This window comes from Notothenia rossii (assembly GCF_949606895.1).
Source record: "Notothenia rossii genome assembly, chromosome: 6".
Classification (NCBI taxonomy): domain Eukaryota; kingdom Metazoa; phylum Chordata; class Actinopteri; order Perciformes; family Nototheniidae; genus Notothenia; species Notothenia rossii.
In genome coordinates this window covers 23,573,433-23,598,529 of record NC_136909.1, presented here as the reverse complement: position 1 = coordinate 23,598,529, position 25,097 = coordinate 23,573,433, and the positions used below count along the sequence as shown (strand labels likewise).

The 25,097-nt window shown below is 40.2% G+C and overlaps 2 protein-coding genes across 5 annotated transcripts in view; one reads left to right on the top strand and one right to left on the bottom strand.

Annotated features, from left to right (window-relative positions):
• The window catches only part of ark2cb (arkadia (RNF111) C-terminal like ring finger ubiquitin ligase 2Cb), a 14,251-nt gene extending 6,594 nt beyond the window's left edge, over positions 1–7,657 (top strand). For 2 of the 3 annotated variants that reach the window (XM_079688879.1, XM_079688881.1), the window contains 5 exons: positions 1,605–1,734; positions 1,912–2,016; positions 2,393–2,488; positions 3,050–3,156; positions 3,940–7,657. In XM_079688879.1, the coding sequence (XP_079545005.1) occupies positions 1,605–1,734; positions 1,912–2,016; positions 2,393–2,488; positions 3,050–3,156; positions 3,940–4,057 (556 nt within the window). In that variant the 3' untranslated portion in view covers positions 4,058–7,657. The remainder of the gene's footprint in view (positions 1–1,604; positions 1,735–1,911; positions 2,017–2,392; positions 2,489–3,049; positions 3,157–3,939) is intronic. The other variant, XM_079688880.1, reaches the window with a different exon arrangement.
• On the bottom strand, positions 6,413–25,097 carry loxhd1b (lipoxygenase homology PLAT domains 1b). Of its 2 annotated transcripts, none has more exons than XM_079688877.1 (37): positions 24,974–25,097; positions 23,916–24,039; positions 23,401–23,510; positions 22,673–22,813; positions 21,990–22,125; positions 21,655–21,815; positions 21,475–21,561; positions 21,137–21,272; positions 20,874–21,028; positions 19,852–20,012; positions 19,681–19,757; positions 19,407–19,603; positions 18,820–19,012; positions 18,500–18,660; positions 18,057–18,378; positions 17,572–17,723; positions 16,516–16,667; positions 16,189–16,331; positions 15,908–16,012; positions 15,580–15,708; positions 15,337–15,501; positions 14,591–14,772; positions 14,388–14,504; positions 14,060–14,222; positions 13,596–13,750; positions 13,057–13,266; positions 12,825–12,951; positions 11,761–11,969; positions 11,355–11,540; positions 11,129–11,256; positions 10,898–11,015; positions 10,490–10,667; positions 10,136–10,321; positions 9,434–9,604; positions 9,161–9,293; positions 8,755–8,910; positions 6,413–8,673 (listed from the first exon to the last, which is right to left on the bottom strand). In XM_079688877.1, the coding sequence occupies exons 2-37, from the start codon at positions 24,022–24,024 to the stop codon at positions 8,193–8,195; spliced, it is 5,892 nt and encodes a 1,963-aa protein (XP_079545003.1). In that variant the 5' UTR covers positions 24,025–24,039; positions 24,974–25,097; the 3' UTR covers positions 6,413–8,192. The 2 variants fall into 2 exon arrangements, with proteins under 2 accessions (XP_079545003.1, XP_079545004.1); XM_079688878.1 differs by having other exon boundaries at positions 16,516–16,649.

The window sequence follows — 25,097 nt, the reverse complement described above, 5'->3', positions numbered from 1 at the left end:
TGCAATACACCTACGCCTGTCTGCATCATATGCAACATTAATGCATCGTTTCATAAGGCGCAAAAGAGAAGTAGAGCTAACCACAGTGGTGCTAAAGTTAGGTGATGTAATACTGGAGAAAATCAAAAGGGAGGAAAAGAGCTTTATTTGTTATGTCAACTAAAATAAAACGGGAATGGGTGCATAATATTAAGATTTGGGGAAGTCAAGGATGAACCTACATCCAATGGATCTGGGACATCCCTGTGGAAAAATCAAATGTACTTTTGATAATTTCTAAAAGAGTTTTTTGTAACTTAATCTCTGTAATTTCTCTGAAGAAATTGTAATAGGTAGCAATATATTATATTAAGATAAGGTATTAAACCAAATATAGCTAACTAATTCAACAGTTAATATTAATATAATAGGTACACTGAACACATATAAATGCAACACTTTTGTTTTTGCTCCCATTTTTCATGAGATGAACTCAAAGATCTAAAACATTTTCTATATACACAAAATAACCATTTCTCTCAAATATTGTTCACAAATCTGCAAAAATCTGTGATAGTGAGCACTTCTCCTTTGCCGAGATAATCCATCCCACCTCACAGGTGTGGCATATCAAGATGCTGATTAGACAGCATGATTATTGCACAGGTGTGCCTTAAGCTGGCCACAATAAAAGGCCACTCTGAAATGTGCATTATTGCTTTATTGGGGGGGTCTGGGGGGGTCCGAAAACCAGTCAGTATCTGGTGTGACCACCATTTGCCCTTCGCATAGAGTTGATCAGGTTGTCGAATGTTGGTCAACTCCTCTTCAATGGCTGTGCGAAGTTGCTGGATATTGGCAGGGACTGGAACACGCTGTCGTATACGCCGATCCAGAGCATCCCAAACATGCTGGGTGGCATGTTAGGGTTAGGGTTAGGGTTTTCAGACCCCCCCAGACCCCCCAATAAAGCAAAACTGCACGTTTCAGAGTGGCCTTTTATTGTGGCCAGCCTAAGGCACACCTGTGCATTAATCATGCTGTCTAATCAGCATCTTGATATGCCACACCTGTGAGGTGGGATGGATTATCTCGGCAAAGGAGAAGTGCTCACTATCACAGATTTGTTTAGATTTGTGAACAATATTTGAGAGAAATGGTTATTTTGTGCATATAGAAAATGTTTTAGATCTTTGAGTTCATCTCATGAAAAATGGAGGCAAAAACAAAAGTGTTGCATTTATATTTGTGTTCAGTGTATATGCTGTTTCCCATTACTTTAAGCAATCTAGTTCAACAATCCACCACTTTTATCTACCTGCTGAGACTTCCTTGTATTGGCCAACTTATGTTCATGTACTCTCAATGTGTTACAGTGAGACAATGCATGATATATTTTTTCTTTATCATTCAAATAAAAAAATTCGGCTTACTTTTCCAATGAGTTGAGCTCACGTCACAATATTTTATGCAGAGAAAAATCCTACGATACAAGTACTCTTGTTTGGGAATCACTGTCCTAAATAATACTGTGTAGAAATAAGCTGTTATCAAAACACAGTTGGCCAGAAACACTGAAATAAAGTTTGGGCCATCGGCTGACTTGTTTTTCTATTTGTGTCCAGGGATCTAAGTGTAGATGCTGGGCTGCCCCCCCACCAGTATCACATCCATCCGCTGCCGCAGCACTATCAGCACTACTTGACCTCTCCTAGGATGCACCACTTCCCCAGAAACAATGCCTCAACACAAGTGGTGAGCCCCCTCTGCCTCAGTACAATCAATCATATTAGTCTGGATGAACTCCCGGTGACTCTCTCCACTTTTCGCAGAATCATCTCGATACCCAGCTCCCGGGGTTGCAGTGTTCCATTTTTTTCCTTATTTCTGCCGCAGAGCAAACGTTAACTTGTTTTATCCGACTTCTTCCAGGTTGTCCATGAGATCAGAAACTACCCGTATCCCCAGCTGCACCTGCTTGCTCTGCAGAGTCTCAACCCCTCCCGCCACGCCTCTGCTGTTAGAGAGAGCTATGAGGTTCGTATCGCTGCCCCCTCACTCTCCTCCGCAGACACACCAGTCCACGCTCATTTATCATTGTTCTCCCTGTGACCAATGCTCTGGACAGGCTCCAGTGCGGAACTGGTTTTCTTATTTCCAATGACCTCGGCTTCCAGATGCCTCAACGGTCCAACTGCCTTTTAATGTCATTACATTCGTTTTAATTTATAAGATAAGATGCAATCGTTTCCTGAGAGGCTCTTTTCCTGTAGCTTGAATAACTTATTTAATATTAGCATTCCACACTTGTATGTCTTTTGAATATGTTATTATACAACCGTTAATCTGCCGGTCAGAGTTAAGATATTCAAATAAATAATTCAAAGATCCATTAATGTTGTTTCCTTGCTAGGAGCTTCTGCAGCTGGAGGACAGGCTGGGCAGTGTGAACAGAGGAGCGGTCCAAACCACCATAGAGAGATTCACCTTCCCCCATAAGTATAAAAAGGTAACAATTTTCATATTTTTATCTGCTAGCTGAGTGATGGATATTTTCATTTGGTCTGGTGCAGAGGAAGGCACTGGGCAAGAACTAAGTTAAGCTAGATGTGAAAGACAGGATGGAAAAGAGCAGTGGAAAGGATCAAAGATTAAAGACGAGAGTGGAAAGAGGGTTGCAACTCACAGAAGTTCAAAGGTCAAACTCATATCCCTCAGCAGATTAGTGAGACAGGTCTGCAGTGTGCAAAATTCACGGCAAGGGATGAGTCATCCGGCTGTCTGCAGATATGTGCGTGGATTGCATTTGAAAAACCTGTCTACACTGAATATGACCCAGATACTCTGGAAAGAGTGTCAGATCATTTTGTACGCTGTGAGTGAGAAGAAGTAATTGAGTCTTTTCTATCTGAGGTCTATTTTCTACTGGGAAGCATCATTAGGTGACTCTTTTCACCTTATTTGTCTGGGCTGACTCAGAGACACCCGTGGCATAAACATAACGGCTCCCAACACACAGCTGCACGACACACGTTAATAATTAAAGTCCTTCCTGTCTCTCTCTCTGCAGAGAATACCCCAGAATGACCTGAAGATGTGTCTGGAAGATGAGGAGCTGGACACAGATGAGAAGTGCACCATCTGTCTGTCCATGCTGGAGGACGGAGAGGATGTCAGGTACAACTACACGCTCATCTTTTGCTTTTTCAAAGGGGGGGAAATGCTGGTTATGCAGATGGGAAAGTAGGCTGTGGGTACAATTTATTTTAAATATTTAGTAAAAATGTAAAGGAAACATTCATACTATAAAGAACACACCATCAAATGCATAACATTAGAGAGTACAATCTGAACTGCTGGATCTGCATTTTTTTAATGATCACAGTCGATGTTATATCTAACATCATTGTTCTACTTTTTGTGCAATCGGAGCAGGAATCAAATTGAACCTATAACAGTAAAAACATGTTATAAATATATAAATCTATAAAAAATGTATGCATGTTTTTGAATGCGATATTTAAGTGTACTGATATTTTCTGACACCGCTAGTGATTAGTATTAGTATTGTAATGTGCTATAGAATAAATATTCCTTGATTTCTCTTGCCTGGTGCGTTTTATTCTAAATATTGTAGTTGTACATTTGTTCTGCCACATAAGTTCAAAGCATCAGGTTTGAACGTCCTATCAAAGGATTTCTTCCAGCACCTCATCTTAAAATTCTGCCAACATTAGCACTTTACTTCTGAAATTAAATAAACCCTTATACAATCTATTATATTGTCTAAATGCAGGGAATTATCTGAATGCAGGGATTTCTTTTTGCTCATGAGTGAAGTTGAAGTTTTAGTTGTTACCTGTTTGCAAGTGTCAACTATTTAACAATACTGAACATTTTCTTGAAGTGAATCCCACATTTATTGTTATTATCCTAACCTTGTTTTCTTTGTGTCTGTAGGAGATTACCCTGCATGCACCTCTTCCACCAGGGGTGTGTGGACCAGTGGTTGGCCACCAGCAGGAAGTGCCCCATCTGCAGAGTGGACATTGAGACCCAACTGACCCCCGACAGTTGATAGCTCCTGTCGTCTCCTGCATCTTTGGATCTGGTCTCGTTAATTCTCCATTGCCTCCCCCCGAGGGAAGCTCTGCCAAACACCCCTCTCTTCCCCTCTGCATCACCCACAGGCCTGCCTTCAGAGGCAAGGCTGTGACAGAGGGATCAACAAAGCACACTCACCTACAACACAGCGAGGGATGGGGGTCGATGCATAGATGGGGGGGCTGGACTGAAGCTTGATTTGAATGGACTTGCTGGATGTAAAAGGTAGGAGTGGACACGTATGGACAGATGTGCTGAGGCTTCACACAGATCCTGTCAGATTGTGCACCCTGTGTGCAGTTCTCCATACAGCCATGGAGAGGACCTCTGACTACCAACCTCCCCAGCTCACTGTGGGGTGTATTAAGGCCATTTCTCTGCCACTACATCTAACCCCCCTGCCTATCCCCCCCACCCCCCCCCCCCCCCCCCACCCTCTGCCTGTGAAAAAAATCCTTTAAGCTGCACTCTGCCCAAGCCCTCAGCACATCTGTACAGAACATTATCAAATGATTAGCATGAGGTTGTTTGGTGTGAACTCTTGTAGCTGAACGCTTGTGGTGTAATGGAGTATAGTACTGAATAAGTATTTACAGAGTAACAGTGTTGTGTAGCAAGCAAAAGCCTTTTCAGAAAAAATGTTTGTGAAAAATAAACCTACAAAGAGGGTGAACATGGCTCAAATAGGAGAGAATATCTGCGTGTGGATTAATCATAGACAATGAGGAAAGAAATAGTTGTGTAAAAAGGCCAAAAATCCCTCTTTCTGGTCTAACATGGTTTTGGATTTCCAGTTAGTAGATGACATCAGAGTTGATGCTGAACCCGCTAACTGCAGGCATGGCTTCCAGTGATCTGTGTAGTGTCGTAGTGGGGCCTCTATTATAGAGCAGGGGCCTCAGATGTGCATGCTGTATGACAGGCTTGGGCTGTGTCGTTAATATTGTGGAGCAGTAGAAACAGGGACTGTGTGTCTGTGCATGTGAACCGTATACTATGACGATCCCACTCATTCATAGAGGAGGACAAGAATGCACCAAATTCCCCTCCCCACCTCCCCTCTCCCCCCACTCATCCCGAGTAGACCAACGTTGCCCTTAGACATAGATCTCACACCGACGTAGCGATTCTCTCCTGATGTTCCAGGTCAGGATACAAAGAGCTGGTGGTGGATCCGTGTCTAACTGCAACTCCTCTCTGTGGCCTCGCTCATAGCATGATCACATGACGTGAGAGGCCGGCATGGGTTCGAGGATTTGGTGCCTGAGGTCTTGCCATCAGAGTGAATACAATCTGACATTTGTATGACCTATTACCAGAACCTTATTGCCTATCAAACAAGCACATGTGATTTCTATATACAGTGAATGGCCTCTGTGGTGTATCGGCTCCTTTTCATTTCAAACTAAGTTGCTCCCACTGTTCTGATAAAAAGACTGTGTCTGGTGTTACAGGGAAAATACAAACTAGTTTGCCTGTGATATGTGCTAGAATGTGTATGATTGTCCCCACTCCCTCCCCCCCCATGGTAGTAGTGTATGGTATTGCTAGAACAACTGTGATACGCTCAGTGATAGAAGCCGTTTTCTCTTTATCATGCATGAACCATGTTGGCGTAGTTCACTTGAAGGAGGGTGAAAGGGAGAAAAAGCCATCCATTTGAAAAATACCAAACAATTGTTCTTAACATTAATTTAATTTTTGAATTGTCTTTTTCTGCCATTTTATTTTTCTTCTCGTATTTCTTTTGCTCACATGCCAATTTGGACATGGTACTAATATGCCGAGTCCGTGTCCATTTTAACCATAGTGAAGAAAAAGCTGCAATGCTGCAAAAACATATTTATTGTTGTTATAATGTAGCTTGTGTTTTGTAAATGCACTATAATATGGAGTTGCCTGAGTTTTTGGTTTGGTGGTGTGGGTTCTTCTTGTCCTAGACTTTGTGTTCCGATTCAGTTCCAAGTATTTCATGCTTCCTTGTGTATTATTGGAGGGTTACTTGACTGTTTGTGTTGCGTTTTCTTTTTCTTTTTGTATGAAACCTCCATCCAAAAAACTACAGATGGATGAAAATGGAGGTTTTGCTAGTTCACATAGAATGCTGTGATTAAAGATGCCTTAAGTATTTAACAATCATTATTTATTACTAACTGTAGCTAGCTAGCTATTGTGGTGAAATATTTAATGTCTCTATCTCATAACTTTGCAATTTAATCAATATATTTATTTAAAATAACACAAAATATAAAAAAAGAATACCTCATTATGCATTGGTCGGTGGGGATGCTTTTGCATGCCGTCTGTGTTTTCTTTTTCAAAGGAGAAAAAAAAGAAACCTGTTGAAAAATTGACTTGTGGGGGTGTTTCCTGACACATTTTTAAGCCAGCATGGTGCTGTTGATCTGGATTACATTCCATTCATGTCACCTCTTGAATTTACTTTAACTCTTTTCATTATTAAACATCCTCTCTGCTTTGCTAGGAAGCAGAAGACGGGGTACAACCCTTTTGGTCTTAGTATGGCTCGCTTTTGTTATATGATACTGCTTTGTTTCCCATAATCCGTTTTTTTATTTAATTTTATTTTTTACCATGTTTATGATATTCTATCATATCTGGATCTCAATGTAGTGCTTATTATTATTATTATTATTATTATTATTATTATTATTTTAAGACCCACATAATGAGCTGTATTAACTGTCCCTTATGTATTGCTGGCAATTGCTTTGTGTGGGATTTTTGAAAGTATCTAACATGCTAACTTGAGCCATTGGTCTTATTACACGCATTTCTGGTGTACTGTGGTTATACAAAATTGATAGTGTGTTTCACACTGGGTATAATAAGCTAACTACGTTTTCAGTGTGCATTTCTTATTAATACTCTACTAATCCTGCAAACTATTATAACCTGTATTGGATTGGAATGAAGCTGGCTGGTCTTACTATTATTCTTATTATTTCATTTCATGCTCTCACTGGCCTTACCCCGTGTCCTCCACAGTGTACCCCATTACTCCAGAGCAAACTGGACAGTAGCCATAGTATTAACTCAAGCTGATGAACCGGAATGAACAGTAGAACTTAAAGCACAAGCTTTTTAATGCATGTCCTTCTCAGGTTTTCCTATGTGTATGTGGGAGTAGCTCTGTAGATGTGTTTAATATGATGCTGTACCTTCTTGAATATTTCAGATGTTTCTTTGCTGCTGAAAAAATGTTGATTATTAACCTGCCAGTGAAAAAGGGAAGTGGCCATCTTTGTACAACACACTGCTGTTTTGCTGTAACCGCGCAATGTTTTATGATCTTGAGTATTTTATAGAAAAGTAGAAGTATGTATCAATAATATGAAAGCAATAGCTAAATCATAATGAAGAATAACATGATCAGTGAATATTGTGGAAAATCTTTAGATTCACTATGAGTGGATTTTGTACTGTATTTATTACTAATGATGATGCAAAAAGTTGCATAGCTTAACCCAAACTGTTCTGTCTCTTTTTTATTTATTGTCTTGTATATGATCTTTTTGTATGTGTTTTTCAAATAAACTGCCTAAAATGCTAAGCAATTATCTACTTTGTGGCATTATTTGGCATGCTTTTATAATCAATTACTTCATACTCAACCCTAAACAGTTTGAATTACAATTACAATTGTTGGCCAACACATAATTATTGTGTAGCCATAAACATTCTTTATTTGTGCATCATTTTAATTTGTGAACATGAATGTGATTGTGCTTACCAATGTTTCCAAACAAAGCCATACACTTTTACTTTGTATTACTAATCTTTAAAAGGCTCATCAATTTCAGCCTGAACAAGTTGTACATAATGCCAAAGTAAAAAATGGCTACATTGTAAATTATGGCAAAACAGTTATAAATGCTTTCCATACATTTGCCATCAAGGGCCTTTCTTCTAACATGATGTGTAAACGCGTCACCTAGACATAACCAATCAAGCTGAACAAAGAGTTTACAAATCAAGACAAAATGATTTGCGTTGGATAATCAGCTTTGGGCAATATTAAGGCGTGTTTCTTTTATTTTTTCAAATTGTACAAGATAAAATGGTGGCAAATGGCTTTTCTGAAGTTTCTAGTATTTGGGGTAGAGCACTCTCTGAATCTGCCCGTCGGCCTTACGCGAGTCCAGCCACTTTCCACACTGGAAGATGGTGGTTACTGAGTTGGCTGTGTTGGTCACCTCCACACACTCTAAATACCAACCACTGTTGGTGCCGCTGTTGTCATGTTCCACTTTCACCCTCAGCAGCTCCCCGAGGTCCAGCATTTCCAGGACAAAGCGGTCCGTCTGCCCTCGCTCAAAAAGGTTGCGAAACTTTTTCTGCAAATGCCGTTTGCCCGAGTCACCGTTGACGCCATAAATGCTGATGAAAACGTTGGAGTCCGTGCCCGCTCCTTTCTCGTCCCCGGTGATGACAATGAATTCGTACTTCACAGGGACCAGGTTTCGTACTTTGCTCGCAAAGCTCTCGATGGTTTTAAAGCACTCAAATGTCAGGAATTTGTCTTTTTTGGCTGCCAGCGGGATTTGTGCATCACAGTGGAAGAAATACCTAAAAAGAAAGAAGGGTTTGAAGGTACATCTACGGGACACTTTATATAACATAATGAAGGATGTATGAGTTTCAACTCACTTGTTTCCCAGCTCCTTCTCGGTCACCACCACCTCTAAAACACGCCAGAAGACTTCACTCTTCACCTTCTTTCCATCTTTTGTTATGTGGCCGATGCAGATGCCAGCAATCTCCCCCAAGTGTTTGGATGAGAACTCAAAGGCATCAGTGGCACCGCTGTGAAGGGGCAAACGAAAACACAAGCAGAGTTTATGGAGAGTGAGATTCTGTACATTGAATAGTTAAATTCAGTGGTGTGACAGAGTTTTTTTATGAAGTGCGTCTCATGGGATTAGCTCTCCTGAGAGCTGAGATTTAAGATAAAAGAGGATAGAAAAACAACATGTGAAAGAGAGCAGATTATATAAGGCCACATAATATGGTTTTACTGTGAGCCAAGGCACCTATACTCCCTTTGAAAACATACCGTAAGAACTTCTTTTTCTTATTCTCTAGAACAAACTCCTTAGAACGAGCCTTCCTTCCTTCCAACACGATCCAGGCGTTTTCCGTGGTGGAGGCGTCGTCTGTGGTAGCAGTTGTTGTGGCAATTTCATATTCTGTGGCAATGAAGAGAGACAGATATTGTCACATTATGATCATTTTACATCTGGCAAATGGCTGCAATTAGCAGCAAGTCATTCATCTCCCACAATTAGAGAGCTTGTGATTATGCCCACAGACTTCCATTTTTACTAACTGGTTTTGTCACTGAGGTCTATAGCGTCGTTATTGGCACAGGCCAGCTCCCTCATTATCTGCCCGTCATCTTCATTTTTAGCCAGCCAGCGGTCGCAGGGAAACCTGAAGGTCTGGTCCATGGCCTCATCTTTCACGTCAACGTACTCCAGGTGCCAGCCGGGACAGGGGCCTGTTCACAGCAAGGACAACAATGTCCTTTAGTATTATCTTTTCAAAACGTTGATGCTTTTTAACAGCAATTATGTTTATTTTTTTGTTTCATTCTGTTACTATCTAATGCTAAAAAAAACAGTTGAGCGCCCTTCTGATAATTGTGATGTTACATATAATATATCAAGTTGATTAAGGAACTCCTGAAGGAATACTTTTGACATTTTTCTGAAATGGGTTGTTTGCTTTCTTGCAGAGAGTTAGATTACAAGATTAATACCACTCTCGTGTCTGAAAGTAGTATTGCATTTCTCATCTAACTCTTGGCAAAAAAAGAAACACACATTCAGAAAACATCTAAATATTCCTTTTAATGTTAGAAGACAGTATGTAGAAAAAGTAGATAACGGCAGTTCATGTAAAACATATAATCTATAAAAACGGACATTATAATAGACAACACCGGAAAATCTTTTGGCCAAATAATCAAAATAATGTTAATTCAGCTATTTAAGAGAACAAAGATTACCTCTAGTTCATTTGCGCTCACCTTTGTTGTCGTGCCACACACGGATCTTTGACAGTTCACCCAGACTGAGCATTTCGGGGAACCTGAACACATCTTTAATTTTCCGCTCAAACTTGTTCCTGTTTGTGCTCTCCTTCAAAGGCAGCGTCCCGGTGTCCCCGTACTCCCCGAACACCATCAAATACACATTGGCATCGGTGCCGGCACCTAAAATATCACAGTATCACTGATTAAAACACTATCTTTATATTAGCCTTATATCGTTGAATGGATTCTACAAAATGCTATTGAACATTTTAAATGCCCAAAAGCCAAAAAAATAGTTCTTCTTCATCCTTTGTTTTAGAAATAAAACAGGCATCTCATGAGACCTACCTCCGACATCACTGGTCTGGACTTGAATGATGTAGGTAGTTTTCTCCACCATCTCCTCCTCATCCACCACAGCTCCCAGCTCACACACCTTAATCCTCTTCGGCCCTTTTGTCTTTGACAGCCAATTCTCGTATGTAAACAAATACGTGTCCTCTGTGTTCAGGTTCCGCATCAGGATCTAAAAGCATTTCAGTTACAAGAACAACACATTCATTGTTCATGTTTTCTTGGTGAATATCACTGATAAAAACAGACAGACATAAGTAGTCTGATTTCAGATTTTAGTACAATTTAAAATGTATTTTATAATGAAACAACAAGCCCCTGTTTCCTTTAGTAGTACATAGTAGTAAACATTCTCAATTACATACTGTATTCTGATAGGTGATAGTGTAGTTTGTATGTTACCCTGTCGAGAAACCAGTCAGGCCGACTTCCAGAGCAATCAATCCGAACTCTGATCTTCTTCAGGGGAGCAATATCATCTACCTCCAAACTGAATGTGTCCTCTTGGTCCCTTTCAAACCTAGAAGTTAATGATATTTATGTGAGTTTTAAAACATCTAGGCATGGTTCTCTTAAAATGTGTGGAAGTGTATTTCCCAAAACAGAACTATTCCTCTGATAACAAATGTAGACCTGTCCCCATTTTTGGGCAGCAGCATTTCCTCTGTGCTCCCATTGGCTCCATACACCGTCAGGAAAATGTTGGTGTCTGTCCCTGCATACTGAGTGTCACCTGTGACAACCGTTGCCGAATAAATAACCTACAATAGACAGTAATAGATAGTACAGATAAGGAAAAGACTGATTGTGTGTGTGATGAAATGTTTCCAGGGTTTCTTTTCTTAGTGCAGTGACTCACTTTGCGGTTAATGTTGATGGTGCTGGAGTCCAGCACGTTGAACAGCCTGGCAGTCAGACCGTCTCCTCTGTCCTTCGCCAGCCAGCACTTACACGGAAAGATGTACTTAATACCTTTGGTTGGCACGGCAACCGACAGATCATCGACCAACCAGCAGCTCTCTGGTGTGACACCGTTATGGCCGAGCTGAGGGGGAGAAGGAGGGAGCGAGAGGAGGGAGGGGGAAGATAGAACTGGGAATTTATATATCATTTGATTTTGTTTGATCTAGGTACCCGAAGGCACAGCTAGAATGAATTATTGCTGAGCTAGAATAGTTTTATTTAAATGTTTAACATTGACTCATCTGAGGAGGCAGCAGAGAGGAGACACAGATTTAGAAACAGAGGCAGTCTTAGATTCTCACTTCCACTCGCTTGATCTCTCCTACGTCAGTCCCATAAGACACAAAGTGCTCCATGGTGCCGGCTGTGAAGCAGTTCTTCCCCTCCGGCAGGTCCAGCCACAGCCGGTCTGTCTCCATGTCGTTGGGGCCGGTGATGATGACATAGACCCTGGCGAAGGTGCCGGCCTCCCGCTCCATCCCAGTGGACAGAGTGAAGTGATAGGGGATGACTTGGGAAGGCAAAAAGTGGATTATTAAAAAGATTACATTGACATTTAATTGACAATTTAGTAAATGCCCTTATTATTAAGATGAAAGCAGTGATATTTCTTCAATGTCTGTACAAAAATAATAATGTTACAGCCAGCAAATAATTAGCTTAGCTTGGCATGAACACTTAAACAACAAGGGGACACATTTAGACTGGCGATGGGTGATAAAGCCAAAGCTAGCACCTCTATAACTCACTAATTGGTATTATATCTTATTACATGTTACTAACAGTCTATAACCTCTTTCTTTCATCTGTCAAGACGCAGATCATTTTTTAACCTGCGGCCAAGAAATACCACAATACATGTACATGGCATTGATTGAAGAAAAAAACACAAATAGTTGTTTTTACCTTTCTTTGAATTAAACAGACATGACGTAATGTGTTAGTTAGAAATCATTATAGTGAGCATAAGTACCTGTTTTTGTTTTCCTCTGAGTCAGGCTAGTCGTTTCCCTTTGTTTCCAGTCTTAATGCTGAGATAAACTTATGCCTTGCGTTATATAAAGGGTACAGACATGACCGTGGTCAAGGTCTTTTTATTTAACCAAAGGAAGAAAAGCATATTTCCCCAAATGTTTAACCTTTTTTTTGTAACTTATGAATTATAAACGAAGCCTTGAACTTAACGTGTCCAATTATCTCTAAAAATGTTGGCTTTTATTTTGAACGTTTTGGTTTTATTCTATTTATCGAGGATTCTACCCAGCTGGTTTTGCCTGTATTTTTTCAAGATAATTCTCTGAGCAAGGTTTTGAATTTGCATTGCCAAACCTCATCTTGAAACACAGAGAAAGTTCTGTAGCCTTACTTGGACCTTCTTCAGCCACTGCCACCTTTTTCTTCTTTTTCTTCTTATTGGCGTTTCTGTCCAGACCCAGTTTGGCCTGAAGCATCTTCTTGGAATTTGGATCAATGTTTCTTTCCCCTTCATACCCCTGGACCAAACACATAACAGACAAATAATCTTTGATTTTCCTTCTCATTACTCATTTTACAGCAGCAGAAGCAAATACAAAATTAATTACCAAAGTTGCACAAACCTTCACAAAGAAAGTCCTTGCAATACTTCTGTCCTCTTTCTTCTTGGACAGCCAGCGCTCACACAGGAACATGTACACCTCATCTGTTTCCAAATCCAGCACCTCCACCTGGTCCAAGTTCCAATCGGCCCCTATCATGGAGTTGTCGTGACGAATATGAATCTTAAACACCTGGCCCAAGTCCACAGCCTCAATGCTGAACTTGTCCACCTAAGAGGCAAAGAGACCCATTTTGATGCCTTTGTATACCAGCAGTGACATGTATGATAGTGTATAAGGGCCACTGAAGGTTAAAGAAAAAAATACTGAGCTGTGGAAGGGAATAAAAGATAACAATTCATTCTGCATATTTTATGAGATTGGTTGTACATTTCTGAGAGAATAAAAAATAAACATTTAAGAATAAAGAATAGGAATTTTCTTTAAACCAAACTCATAGATTTGCACACAAAAAAAACGTCATAATGTCAGAAAATTTCCTTTAACCTTTTATGGCCATAATACTCATGACATAACATGTCACACATTTCCTCACAAACCTCTGCTCTCTCGAACTTGTTTTTGTTGTTCTCAGATTTGGCCAGTTTGCGCTCTCCTGTGTCTCCCAGGTCTCCGTAGATGGTGAGATAAACGTTGCCATCGGTTCCTGCTCCGTACATATCCCCTGTTCGCACAGACACGTTGTACATGTGAGCTGTAATGGAAGAAGAACAGAAACAGGAATTAAGTAGAGATACATAATGTTAGCTCACATCTTATATGTTTCTGTTGAGTAGCTTCCAATTGAAGTCTGTGTGTTCAGGCAGTACATCAATTAAGATAAACTACAGTATGAGCTGAAAGGTTATAAAGCTACATTAAGCTCTGTGGAGCTGCAATGCAGGTGATGTGATATGGCTCTCTACACGAGTTACTCAAATGTTACATGAGACTGAGTACAGGATGGCTGTTTCTAGTAAATATAATTAGTTACATGTAGTCTCTGAAATCAGAGTTAACCTACTTTCCAAAGCGTCCTCCACCTCCACTTCAGTCGTCTTCAGCTTCCCATCCCTGAGGAGTTTCTCTGTGATGATGTCCGAGGGGACCAGCTCCCTCACCGTCTCCCCGTCATCTTCAGACTTGGCCAGCCAGCACTCGCATGGGAAAATGGTTGTTTCTGAACCCTGACATTAAAAATGAATATCAGGGTTCATTAAAAAACTAAAATCAATAAACTGGGCCTGGCCCTGCATCTCTGAGAGATATGAGCCAAATGGTGTTGCATTATTAATCTGTAAATAGTTGAATGAAGAAAAAAACTCTAAATAGCAGAGTAGATTTTTAACTACCTTTCCCTTCCTGAGCTGTCGTCTGATCTCCACTCTGTCGAGGTGCCATCCTGGGTTTGTGCCTTTGTTGTCGTGTCCTATCCTGATCTTCTCTAAAACGTCTCCGACATCCTCCAGCTGAGAAAATGGAAACACAATGTTTACAGAGCCGAAGCCGTTGTCTCTAAGGCTGTATAATCCAAATCCACACACTCTCATCTCACCTCCACAATAAACATGTCCTCAGCTCCTCTCTCAAAGTACAGACGTCTCTCTCTCTTGTTGACACACAGGTGTTTCTGCTGTGTGCACACTCCCTTTTGACCGTACAAGACGGTGAACACATCAGCGTCTGTTCCTGCACCAAACACATCGCTGGTGTATATCTTTATCTCATAAGGCACAACTGAGAAGGAGAGGAGAAGGTGACAGCTTTGTTTGGTTGACACAGATAAGAAAGAAGAGTAATATAATAATTATGATAGATACATTAGTATTTTGTTATGGTATGCCAAAGCAACTACAGGTTAATGTAATCTTTCAACTAATTGCGTTAATTGAAAGGTTTGTATTTCTCAATCTGCTACAATAATAATATAATGTACAGTTTTCTTTATATTGATTGTGTTATTTTGGAAAATAAAAATGTAAATACACCTAACAGTATCCACGACTGCAGCTTTGTATTTGGACTCTTTTACGTGCAAGTCTAGAAGCTAATTACTGTTGCCATGGTGAAGTTTAAAATGCAGGCCGCTACTGTGACATCATCTCACTTTTAACCGGCTACATCAAAGAGTCTATGCTCTTAAAGCCACTCTTCTACTGAGTGCTTTAAACATATTTCACTGCTAACCTTTTTTCTGGGTAAAAATTGCAAAAAGCACTGTTACAGGAAAAATTCTCCATCAGCGCATTGTCACTCTCCCCAATGGATTCAAACACTTCTTTCACAGCTGTGTTCACTCACATGGCATGTAGAGTTCAGTCTGTAAATCAGCGGGATAAAGATCCCTCACAAACAGCCCGTCATCCTCTCCTTTATCCAACCACCGGCCACATGGGAAGCGTAATCTCTGACCCTGTGAGGGGGCGTCAATCTCGACCCAGTCCAAGAACCAACCAGATGAACCTCCTGTGGGTGAGAAAAAGGTCACGTTATACCATTAAGAAAGTGTTCTGCTTATTTTTGAGGAGACTTTTCTTTCCACACCTGAGTTGTCATGCCCAATTCGAAATGTTTCCAGGTCGCCCAAATCCACCGCCTCCACAGTGAACTCATTGATCATCCCCTGTTCAAACTTATTCTTGTAGTTCTTACAAGCCTTAAGGTTGATGATCCCTGTGAGTGACACGAACATTTTTATATTCAGATGGGTACCTCAGCTATCTTATTGCTTTGTTTTAGAATGGGTTTATTTCTTCCTTTTTTTTATTCTTGTGTCTTGCATTACATAATCTTTGTTGCTATTTTCTTGTATGCTATTATTGATTTATCTCTGTATTGTGCATGCATCCACCTTTTAATAAAGTTATCATACCTGTGTCGTCATTTTCACCAAAAAGGATGGCAAAAACGTTAGCATCAGTTCCAGCATACTTCTTTTCTCCGGTTTTTATTTTGAGAGTGTATGTAGTTGACATGGCTGTAAGATCAAAATAAATCAGTCAGTTCTTTAAACCTTTTCATCCAATCACTCAAAGTCCGTCGCTCTTCTCTTGTCTCCACCTGCATGTTTCCCCAGCACTCAGATAAACACTCGAGAAGGTCCCCTTTTTATCTTGTCCCACTACTAAGACATGAGTCAAATATGAAAGTTACATTTCTGCTCGAGGCCCAGAGTGGCGCCTGAATCCTCGTCTTCGTCCTTCTTCATGAAGGCCTCGTCCACAGGAACCAGCTCTCTCGCTATCTGTCCATCGTCCTCGTCCACTGCCAGCCAGCGGGTACAAGGGAAATAGTACCTGTATATCCAAGAAATACATCTAATCGGGCACGCTAACTCAAAGACGACATGTTATTTAGACACATTGAGTTGTATAATAACACAAAGCTATTGCTCTTTAAAGTCTTTCAGTTAGATCGTTCCTCTTGATAACTCAATAGTTTGGCAAAACTCATGTAAAATATATGTTGGTTTTCACCTACGTCGTATCATCCTTTGTGTCCACTATCTCAACACGGTCCAGGTACCAAGATGAATGAGAATTAGAATTGTCATGACGGATCCGCAGCTTCTTCAGAGGACCCAGTTCAACAGCTGTGATGATGAAAACATCCTCCTGCCAAACACAATGTTGCTACAGACAATACTGGTTTACGGCCACTTAAATGAGAACACGTGCACTGTAATGCAGTCTTATGCAACAGGCTTATACAACTGCTTTAACATCTATCATTACAACGTTTATAATGTTCACATGAGGGGGCAGACAATTAGAAACCCCTCAGAATAGGATGCAGTCCATCACAAACGTTGACCTCAGTGCTAAACATATCAATGGATTAACAACAGTGACACAGAGTCAAAAAATGTAGGCAAAAGTAAACTTTGGGGCATTAGAGTTGTATTGGATGGCATAACAGGAACCAGCTGTAAACCACTTAATATTTCTATTCATATTTTCCTGTATAATAAATATAATTTTAAATTAAATGTGTGAGCTTATAAGAGAAAAAACGGATGTATCATTAACATTTTCTTGCTGACAGACTCCTGAAATGAATATAGTATATTTTCCAGTTTTCTGTTAACAAACATTCTCTCCACTGAATGACAATTGTCGTGTTTGATCTTAGGACACAATCTGATTGTTCCTACACAGCCAGGTGTGATGCAGACATGAATAATTCACAGGTTAGGATTAGGTTATGATTAAAAGTAGGACAGGTTTGATGACACAGAGGACTTCACTACACTTACAGGTAATGGGGTATGATTTTACAACCCTAATACAATATTTTGTGTTTGTGATTCAGGCTCAAACCAACATATCAAACTGGAAATAGCGCACCGGCTAGACTTTTTTTTATACTCCTCATCTATGAATCCAAGTTAATGAAAGAATAACTCTTCTGATATTTAAAAGCTTGTTTTGTGAAGCACGATGTAAACTTTTCTCCAGCCTGTTTAACATAAAACAATAACATATTTGATTCTTTCCTTTATGATTCAGCTGACTGCCTTGTCTTTGTTTAACCCACCTGCCCCCGCTCAAATTTGTTGATGTTGTCTGAGTTCTTCAGATAACGCTCTCCGGTGTCTCCGTTTTCTCCATAAATATTGATGAAGACGTTGGCGTCAGTCCCGGCTCCCAGCGTGTCACCAGTGAAGACGCACACTTCATAGGTGTTGACTGTCAGACAATACAGGGGATGAATTACTAACAACTTTCACTTAAAGCAACTGTGTCAAACCAACCATGCATTTCTAAAAGGTCAACACAGAGTACAAGACAAAAACATGTGTGGAAAATGCACCAGTGAATTTTGCATATGAGTTATTAATCTGGCCAGAATGTATCCATGCTTAAATTGTAGCCTCACAGATTTGTGGGTGGTAATAAAAACATGTTGGTGTTTTATGTATATATATATATATATATATATATATATATTTCAAATATTAGAAACTTAGGTAGTTCTTGTGCATCTATTCAATACATAGAGTTGTTGTGTTTTCTTCCTACCTTCCAGATCCTCTGCCTCCTCGGGGAGCAGCTCCACCAACAGCTCCCCGTCCTCCTCCCCCCCGGCCAGCCAGCGAGAACAGGGGAAGTGGTAAGTCAATACCACCTCCTGCATCTCCTCTCCTCCGGCCTCGTCATCATCTTCCTCATCTTTCTTCTTTTTCTTCTTCTTTTTCTTGTCCTCCTTTTTCTTCTCTTTTGGCACCAAGGCCATGATGAGATGTTTGACGTCCACTGTCTCCAGGAACCAGCCAGATCCGATCCCCGAGCCGTCGTGACCGATGCGGATCTTAAAGACCTTCCCTACATCTTTGGCCTCTAGCTGGGAACAGTTGTTTCAAATAAAAATGTAACGCTTGAGCATTACCCTTCTCTTTGGCATTCAGATTTAACAACGTAGACTCATTTTGGGGCCACTGAGCACAAAATCAAAGCTTTGATACCTTGAATATTTCTGTGGTGTTTCGCTCGTAGTTGTTGGATCTGCTTGCGAGCGTGAGGACCTCTGTCTTCCCCTTGTCCCCAAAGATCTGGATGAACACTCCGGCGTTGGTGCCAGCAAAGGTCACATCTCCAGTTACTACCGTTACCTCATAGTTAATCACTGGGAAGTAATTATGAGAGAAAATTGGTAAAACATGTATGACAATATAACAAATCTGAAAGAAATAGAGTTTTAGAACTAGGTTTTGAACCTGACTTGTTTGTCTGTGTTTCTGTATAGTCTCTTCTAATGGTTTGAGAGTGTGTGAATGTTGCCTACGCTGTTCCATGTCCAGGGTCTCGCTCGGGTAGATCTCCACCTCTGTCTTGCCGTCGGCCTCGGACGTGTCCAGCCAGCGGTCACTGGGGAACATGTACTGCTTCCCGTGGACTGGAACCATGAGCTGAACGCTGTCCAGGAACCAGCCTGCCCGCATGCCTTCATTGGTGTGGCCAATCAACAGACGATTTATCTGCAATAGAATTAAAGGGATGAAAAATATTGATTAAAATTAACTGAAAAGTCAGACATATGCATGCTTAAACAATACTTTAAAACAGGACAAAAGCATTTATACATCTTTTTACAATTTCTTATGTCTTACTTTTACTTTCACAAACACATCCTAATGCACCCAGTCTAATACAAGTAGTATACTGCTATGTGTTTCATATATAAATGCGAGTACACAATCCAGACAATAAATAATGCAAACTGCTTAAATGTAAATACCCTGATGTTTATCATGTGTTCCATCGCAAGCACCTTGACAGCACATGGATGGAAGGACTGAACCCTAACATCTTTGACTACATGCCTTCGATTAATCATTTAAAGCTTCTTAATGTTTGTCTTCATGGTATCACCTGTCCAATGTCATAAGTTTCCACGACGAAGATGTCAACGCGACCTGTCTCAAAGTAGTTCCCAAGGTTGTTGTCAGAGACCACCAGCAGGATCTTACTGGTGTCACCTTTCTCTCCGTAGAGCTTCACAAACACATTGGAGTCCGAGCTGCTCCCAGGGATACTGCCCGTCTTCACAGCAATGTGATAGTCAACGTCTGACACACAGACACAACAATTAACACTGGGGAGTCAACTTAAATGTTAGAAAAACGTCAAGACTCTTTTAACTTACTGTAAAGACGCTGTCCATCAGAAAATGGCACGAGCTCTCTGACTATCTGTCCGTCATCCTCATTACGGTCCAGCCACCTACCAATGATCAAAACTCTCGGCGATTACAAAAACACAATCCTGTGGTTGTAACAACTATTCAGCACGTTGTATCCACACAGAGACTTATCACCTGTTGCAGGGGAACTCCACAGCTTGAGCCTCAGCCTGTCCATCTTCTCTTACAATGACTTTATCCAGGAACCAGCCACAACCTCCACCTTTACCGTCATGTCCAATCCTCACCCTGCGGACCTGCCCAATGGATACTGACTCCACTATAAACTCATCATACTGGAAAAACACAAAAACGGTTAGGCAGCATCACATGATTGGGGGGATTTGTGATAACAAGCAATTTACCTGACAGATATGGCCAATGTTTTTAAATCAGCACATACAACATTGAAATTAAATGTTTGCATATGCTACAGATAGTTTGACGAATCACATTAGAATTGTCCTAACTGCATAGTCCAGTTGACCCATAAACATTTTGTATTAATCATATGCAGGGCTCCATCTGGGGTTGGTCCCTGATTATTGAAACGTATCCCCTAAATTTGTCAAACCAGAAACAGAAAGCAGCATGCTACATGTGTGGCTCATTTAATTAATTAAGAGCACACAAATGAGTGATTTTTGTCAAAAAAGGAAATGTTTAAGGCTTGTTGATTGTATGGAGGTTTGTCATTTGTGTTTTGAAAGAGAAAGAAGCAAAACTATATCAGAATCAGAATCAGAAACAGGTTTATTACCAAGTAGGTTAACACATAAGAGGAATTTGACTTGGTGTCGTGGTTCATAAAAACAAAAACGAAAAACACAGGTAGAGAAATAGAAAATATTAAAAATAATAACAAATATAAGTAAAATATAACAGTATTTACATTGCAATGGAATGAAATAGAGGAATAAAATGGAATAAAAAGCAGCTGTAATACAAAATAATGTTGTACATTGTGTGCATTAATGTAATGCATAGAGTCTATGATGTGACTGAGGTAAAGTGTCAGTGGGGGGGTCGGACCTTGTTAATGAGGGCGGTAGCGGAGGGGAAGTAAGTAAGTATTTGACACAGGAGAGGGCACATCATTGAGTGTTCCTTCCTGATATAAGCTTTATGTCTAACAATGATGTATGGAGGGTACCCACGTTTCCTTTCTCAAACTTGTTGACGTTGTTTTTGCAGTTGACCATGTCCCGATTTCCACTGTCTCCCAGGTCTCCTATTAGATTTAGAAACACAGACGCATCTGTGCCACTGCCGCCGATACTCCCTGTGCAAACTGTCACCCTGTATTTTATTACTGGAGAACAAAACAATAGAAATGAATCAGGTATTACGCTACATTCCTCTCTTTATTTGGCAAAGTAGATTTCTATTGGTTATGATGAATACAGGTGGATATACCAACCGGGCAGGGGATCAGCATTAAAGTCTCCTGTGGCAGAAAGCTCCCTCACAACCTCGTTATCGTCTTCATTTACGTCCAGCCAGCGCTCACAAGGAAAATTATATTTCTCCTTTGTTAATGTCTTCATCATAGTTACCTAATTTGAAAACAAGCAGTGTTTTTAATTTGTCAGGCATAATAAAGATGACAACTTTTGGTCTAGATCTAATTCATATAGAATCACAAACAATCTTAGTTGTCAATAAAATACTGGCCAAATGCATGTGAGTGAATTACACACTAGTTTAACATATCATAGACGTAAGTTTGCCAAATTATTATAAATTATTTTCCCACACCTTACTGAGATGCCATCCAGCGAAAGGATTTCTCTTCTCGTGCCAGATACGTAGTTTAATCAGTTTTCCCAAATCAGGCAGCTCAACCTGTAAGGGCACATCAAGATAAGAAGTTTCCTAAGCCTCGTTATCTGACGAACAGTACTAATGATGTGTGGTGTTAAAACATGAGATACCTACCATAAACTTGTCCACCTGTCCCTGCTCAAAATTGTCTGTTTTGTTGCCCAGTCTGGTCTCATCGCTCTTGCCCTTGTCTCCGTACACCTGGAAGGAGATGTCTGCATCGGTTCCTGCACTGGGAAGGTCTGACGTCCAGATCCACAAGGACCAGGGATGCTCTGAGCAGAACCAAATCAGGTCAGTTTAACAAGGGTGTTTACTCTTGTAGCAGTACTTTTGAGTTTACAGAGTTAGTTTGTGATGAGGGGGTTGAATGTCCAACTCCTCAAAATGTCTGTGAAGCCCCTGAAAAGGACTTTTTTGCTTGAGAATTGTAAATGTTTGTAACTTACTCTTCTGTCTCTTCTGCCTGAGTGAGACCATCTCATGGAGCTCTCTTTCTATCAGACCATCTCCCTCCTTCTCATCCAGCCATTTGCAGCATGGGAAGGTCTGCTCTATCCCGGTGAACGGACAGAACACCACCACCTGCAAAAACATTGATTCAGCCGAAATATCTCAGTTTATTCCCAGATTGTAGTCTGTTGTTATCAGCGATTAGTCGATCGATAACAACTGTATTCTTATTACTTGTTTTTATTGTTGGGGGAATTTTCATGGACTGCCTTGGTTACTGAGTTGTTACATGCTATATTATTGTTATGTCCCAGGTTCGATTCCTACCTTGAAAATGTTAAAAATAAAATAAAAATGTTATTTGCTTGTGCAATATTGGCTGATAATGCTGTTTTCATCATATTATACAAATGTCTTATTTTTCTCTGTTTTCAATTGAGTTTTAAATCAAAGTTTACATCTATTGGTTTTGGACTGACATTTAAAGACGACATCTTGGATGGGTAATATTCAGTTTGTCTTCCTTTATAAAGACCAAACACTTATTCTAGAAGATAATGGGCAGATGAATTGATTGTTGCAGCCCTAGTATGCATGTGTCTGCGTGTGCGTGTGCGTGTGCGTGTGCGTGTGCGTGTGCGTGTGTGCGTGCGTGCGTGTGTGCGTGTGTGCGTGTTACCTTCTCACAGTACCACCCAGCACTGACTCCGTCGTTGTCATGTCCGATGGTGACTCTGCTGAGGGGACTGAGCAGCGCAGCGATCTCAACATTAAAGATGTCTGTCAGGCACCGCTCAAACTTTCCTCCTTCCAAAAACACCTGAATACAAACATATGTGAGAAGAATAAAAGAAAACACTTGTTCAACCGCTCTACGACAGATGTACCCAGAAAATATATAATCACATACTCAATGTTCTCATTGTGGCATAAAACAGGGATGATCATTAAGCACCAGAAATGTCTTTAACTTGTTTCGTACAGCTTTTAAAGACTAATATTCAAACCCTTTCCCGTCTATTTCCAGCCGTCTGAACCTTTATCATCACATCTAAACCAGTTACTATAAATAGTATAGAAAAATTGTTTAAAGATGTATAGAGAACAACTTTACACCTACAGCACTGTATATCGTTACGTTATTCTACCAGTCTCGTATTTACTTTGGTTACATGTGTTCATCAACAGTATTCATTGCATGGCTCCAGTGTGGTGTGAGAAGCCAGGAGACAACAAACACAATCTTTCTTTAATATAGATGATTGTGTAGATTAAACACTGGATTGGTTAGAAAATGTAGCATTTTCCAGAGAGTATATTGGAAATTCAAGCAATACAAATGAAAACCATTGCTTTTTAGAAAGAGTAAAAGTTGTCTTTGCTTTGTTTTTGTTATCTTCTCCTCACCTTGCCACTGTTCTTTTTGCCTTTTGAGCCGTGCATCACAATGTGGATTTTGGAGTTGGTCCCGGCACCTCGGATGTTTCCTGTCACGACCTGGACGTTGTACACAATACCTGGTGGGTACAGTTACACAAGATGCTATCAGGATCTGCCAGCAGGTCAGTATGGTTCACTGCACCTGTACTCCCTACGGTGCTGAGCAAGAAGCAGATCAACCGCATCCAAACATTAAACCTGAGAATGAATGATCACTGCCTCTGACTAGTCTGACTGAAAACACATTTCTCTTGCTGGACTGAATGAGAGGAACAGTAAATGATCTGTTCCCTGGCAGTAGAAATGTTGTTGTCATACAATCCTTTCTGCAATATCTTTATGAAGGGTCATTATTTCAAAATTAGGCAAATCATTTGAAGGAAACAGACATATTCATTTTCTTTCTTGCCACATTTCTTTCACTGACATGAGGATTAGAGTATAGGGAAGGTTTTTCCTGGCTCATAAACAACATGTCTCACCTGTGGGCTGACTGCCCCCCACCAAAATGTCTCTCTGTATCTTCCCATCATCCTCATCGATGGCAAACCAACGATTCATTGGGAATTCATAAACTATTTTGTTTCCCATATCATCCACTACCGCCTGTTTGAAAAGGAGAAATAAGAACATAATCAGAGCCAACATGGCCCGGATGGTGATGACAGACAGAAAAGGAAACACGTTTTCTGAAGACATTGTTGTGTTGTTTTTTTATATTAATATATTTTTTTAAATATATTTTAGATCCTGGAAACACATGTATGTATCTAATATACAGTATTTATGCTAAACATCATTTGATTGTTACGTTGTCTGCTGTGTTTTTTTTTAGATTTTATAGTCATGGTTATGGTTATATCTGAAATGAAATGTACAGTTGTATATTTAAAGTTTTATTTAAATGTATTACATTGAGTCCTCTAGGCTTTGTTTCACAGACTTAAATACTTTTAAACAAGTAGCATATAGGTTTAAACATGTTTAAGCAGCAATAAGCTCAAGTAATATTTACTCTCAAATCCATGTAAACATGTACAATGCCAAAAGGTTATAATTTATTACTAATGATCTTTGGTGTCAGTCTGTGGTGCAGTTGCCAACAAATCCATCGACTCGTCTGTCTGTTTGCTGAAAGACGATCCCTTAATGGGTCATGGTTTCCCTTTACAGACAGGGTAGGATGACGCCATGTGTGTCCTGTGTGTGTATGTGCGTCTGCTCGAATGAACTCATCTCTCAGTCGTGCAAACTGTGTTGGGTGAGCATGGACACTAGACTAGATAGGAAAACTGAGAGGAATAGGAGGATCACATGTCTTAAGTACCTCTTCAGAGGCATTACTGAGCAGAAATAGTTACAGTTAAACTTTTAAACACAGTTTTGTTCATTGTAACACGTGATGTAACACATTAAAGTAACATGTTTTGTTCTTTTGTTATCCGCCTTAAAAAATGTATGAAGGGGTATCAGTTTTGAGCAATAATGGCATATTTTTCCTCAAGACACACTCTGGTAAACAACAACTTCAGTTTCTTACCTTGTCCACAAACCATCCTGCTGAAGAGCCTTTGTTATTATGGCCAATGGTGATCTTCCTCACTTTGCCCAAGTTTGGTGCCTCGATGGTGAACTTGTCCTCTGTAGCCTTTTCAAAGTTATTT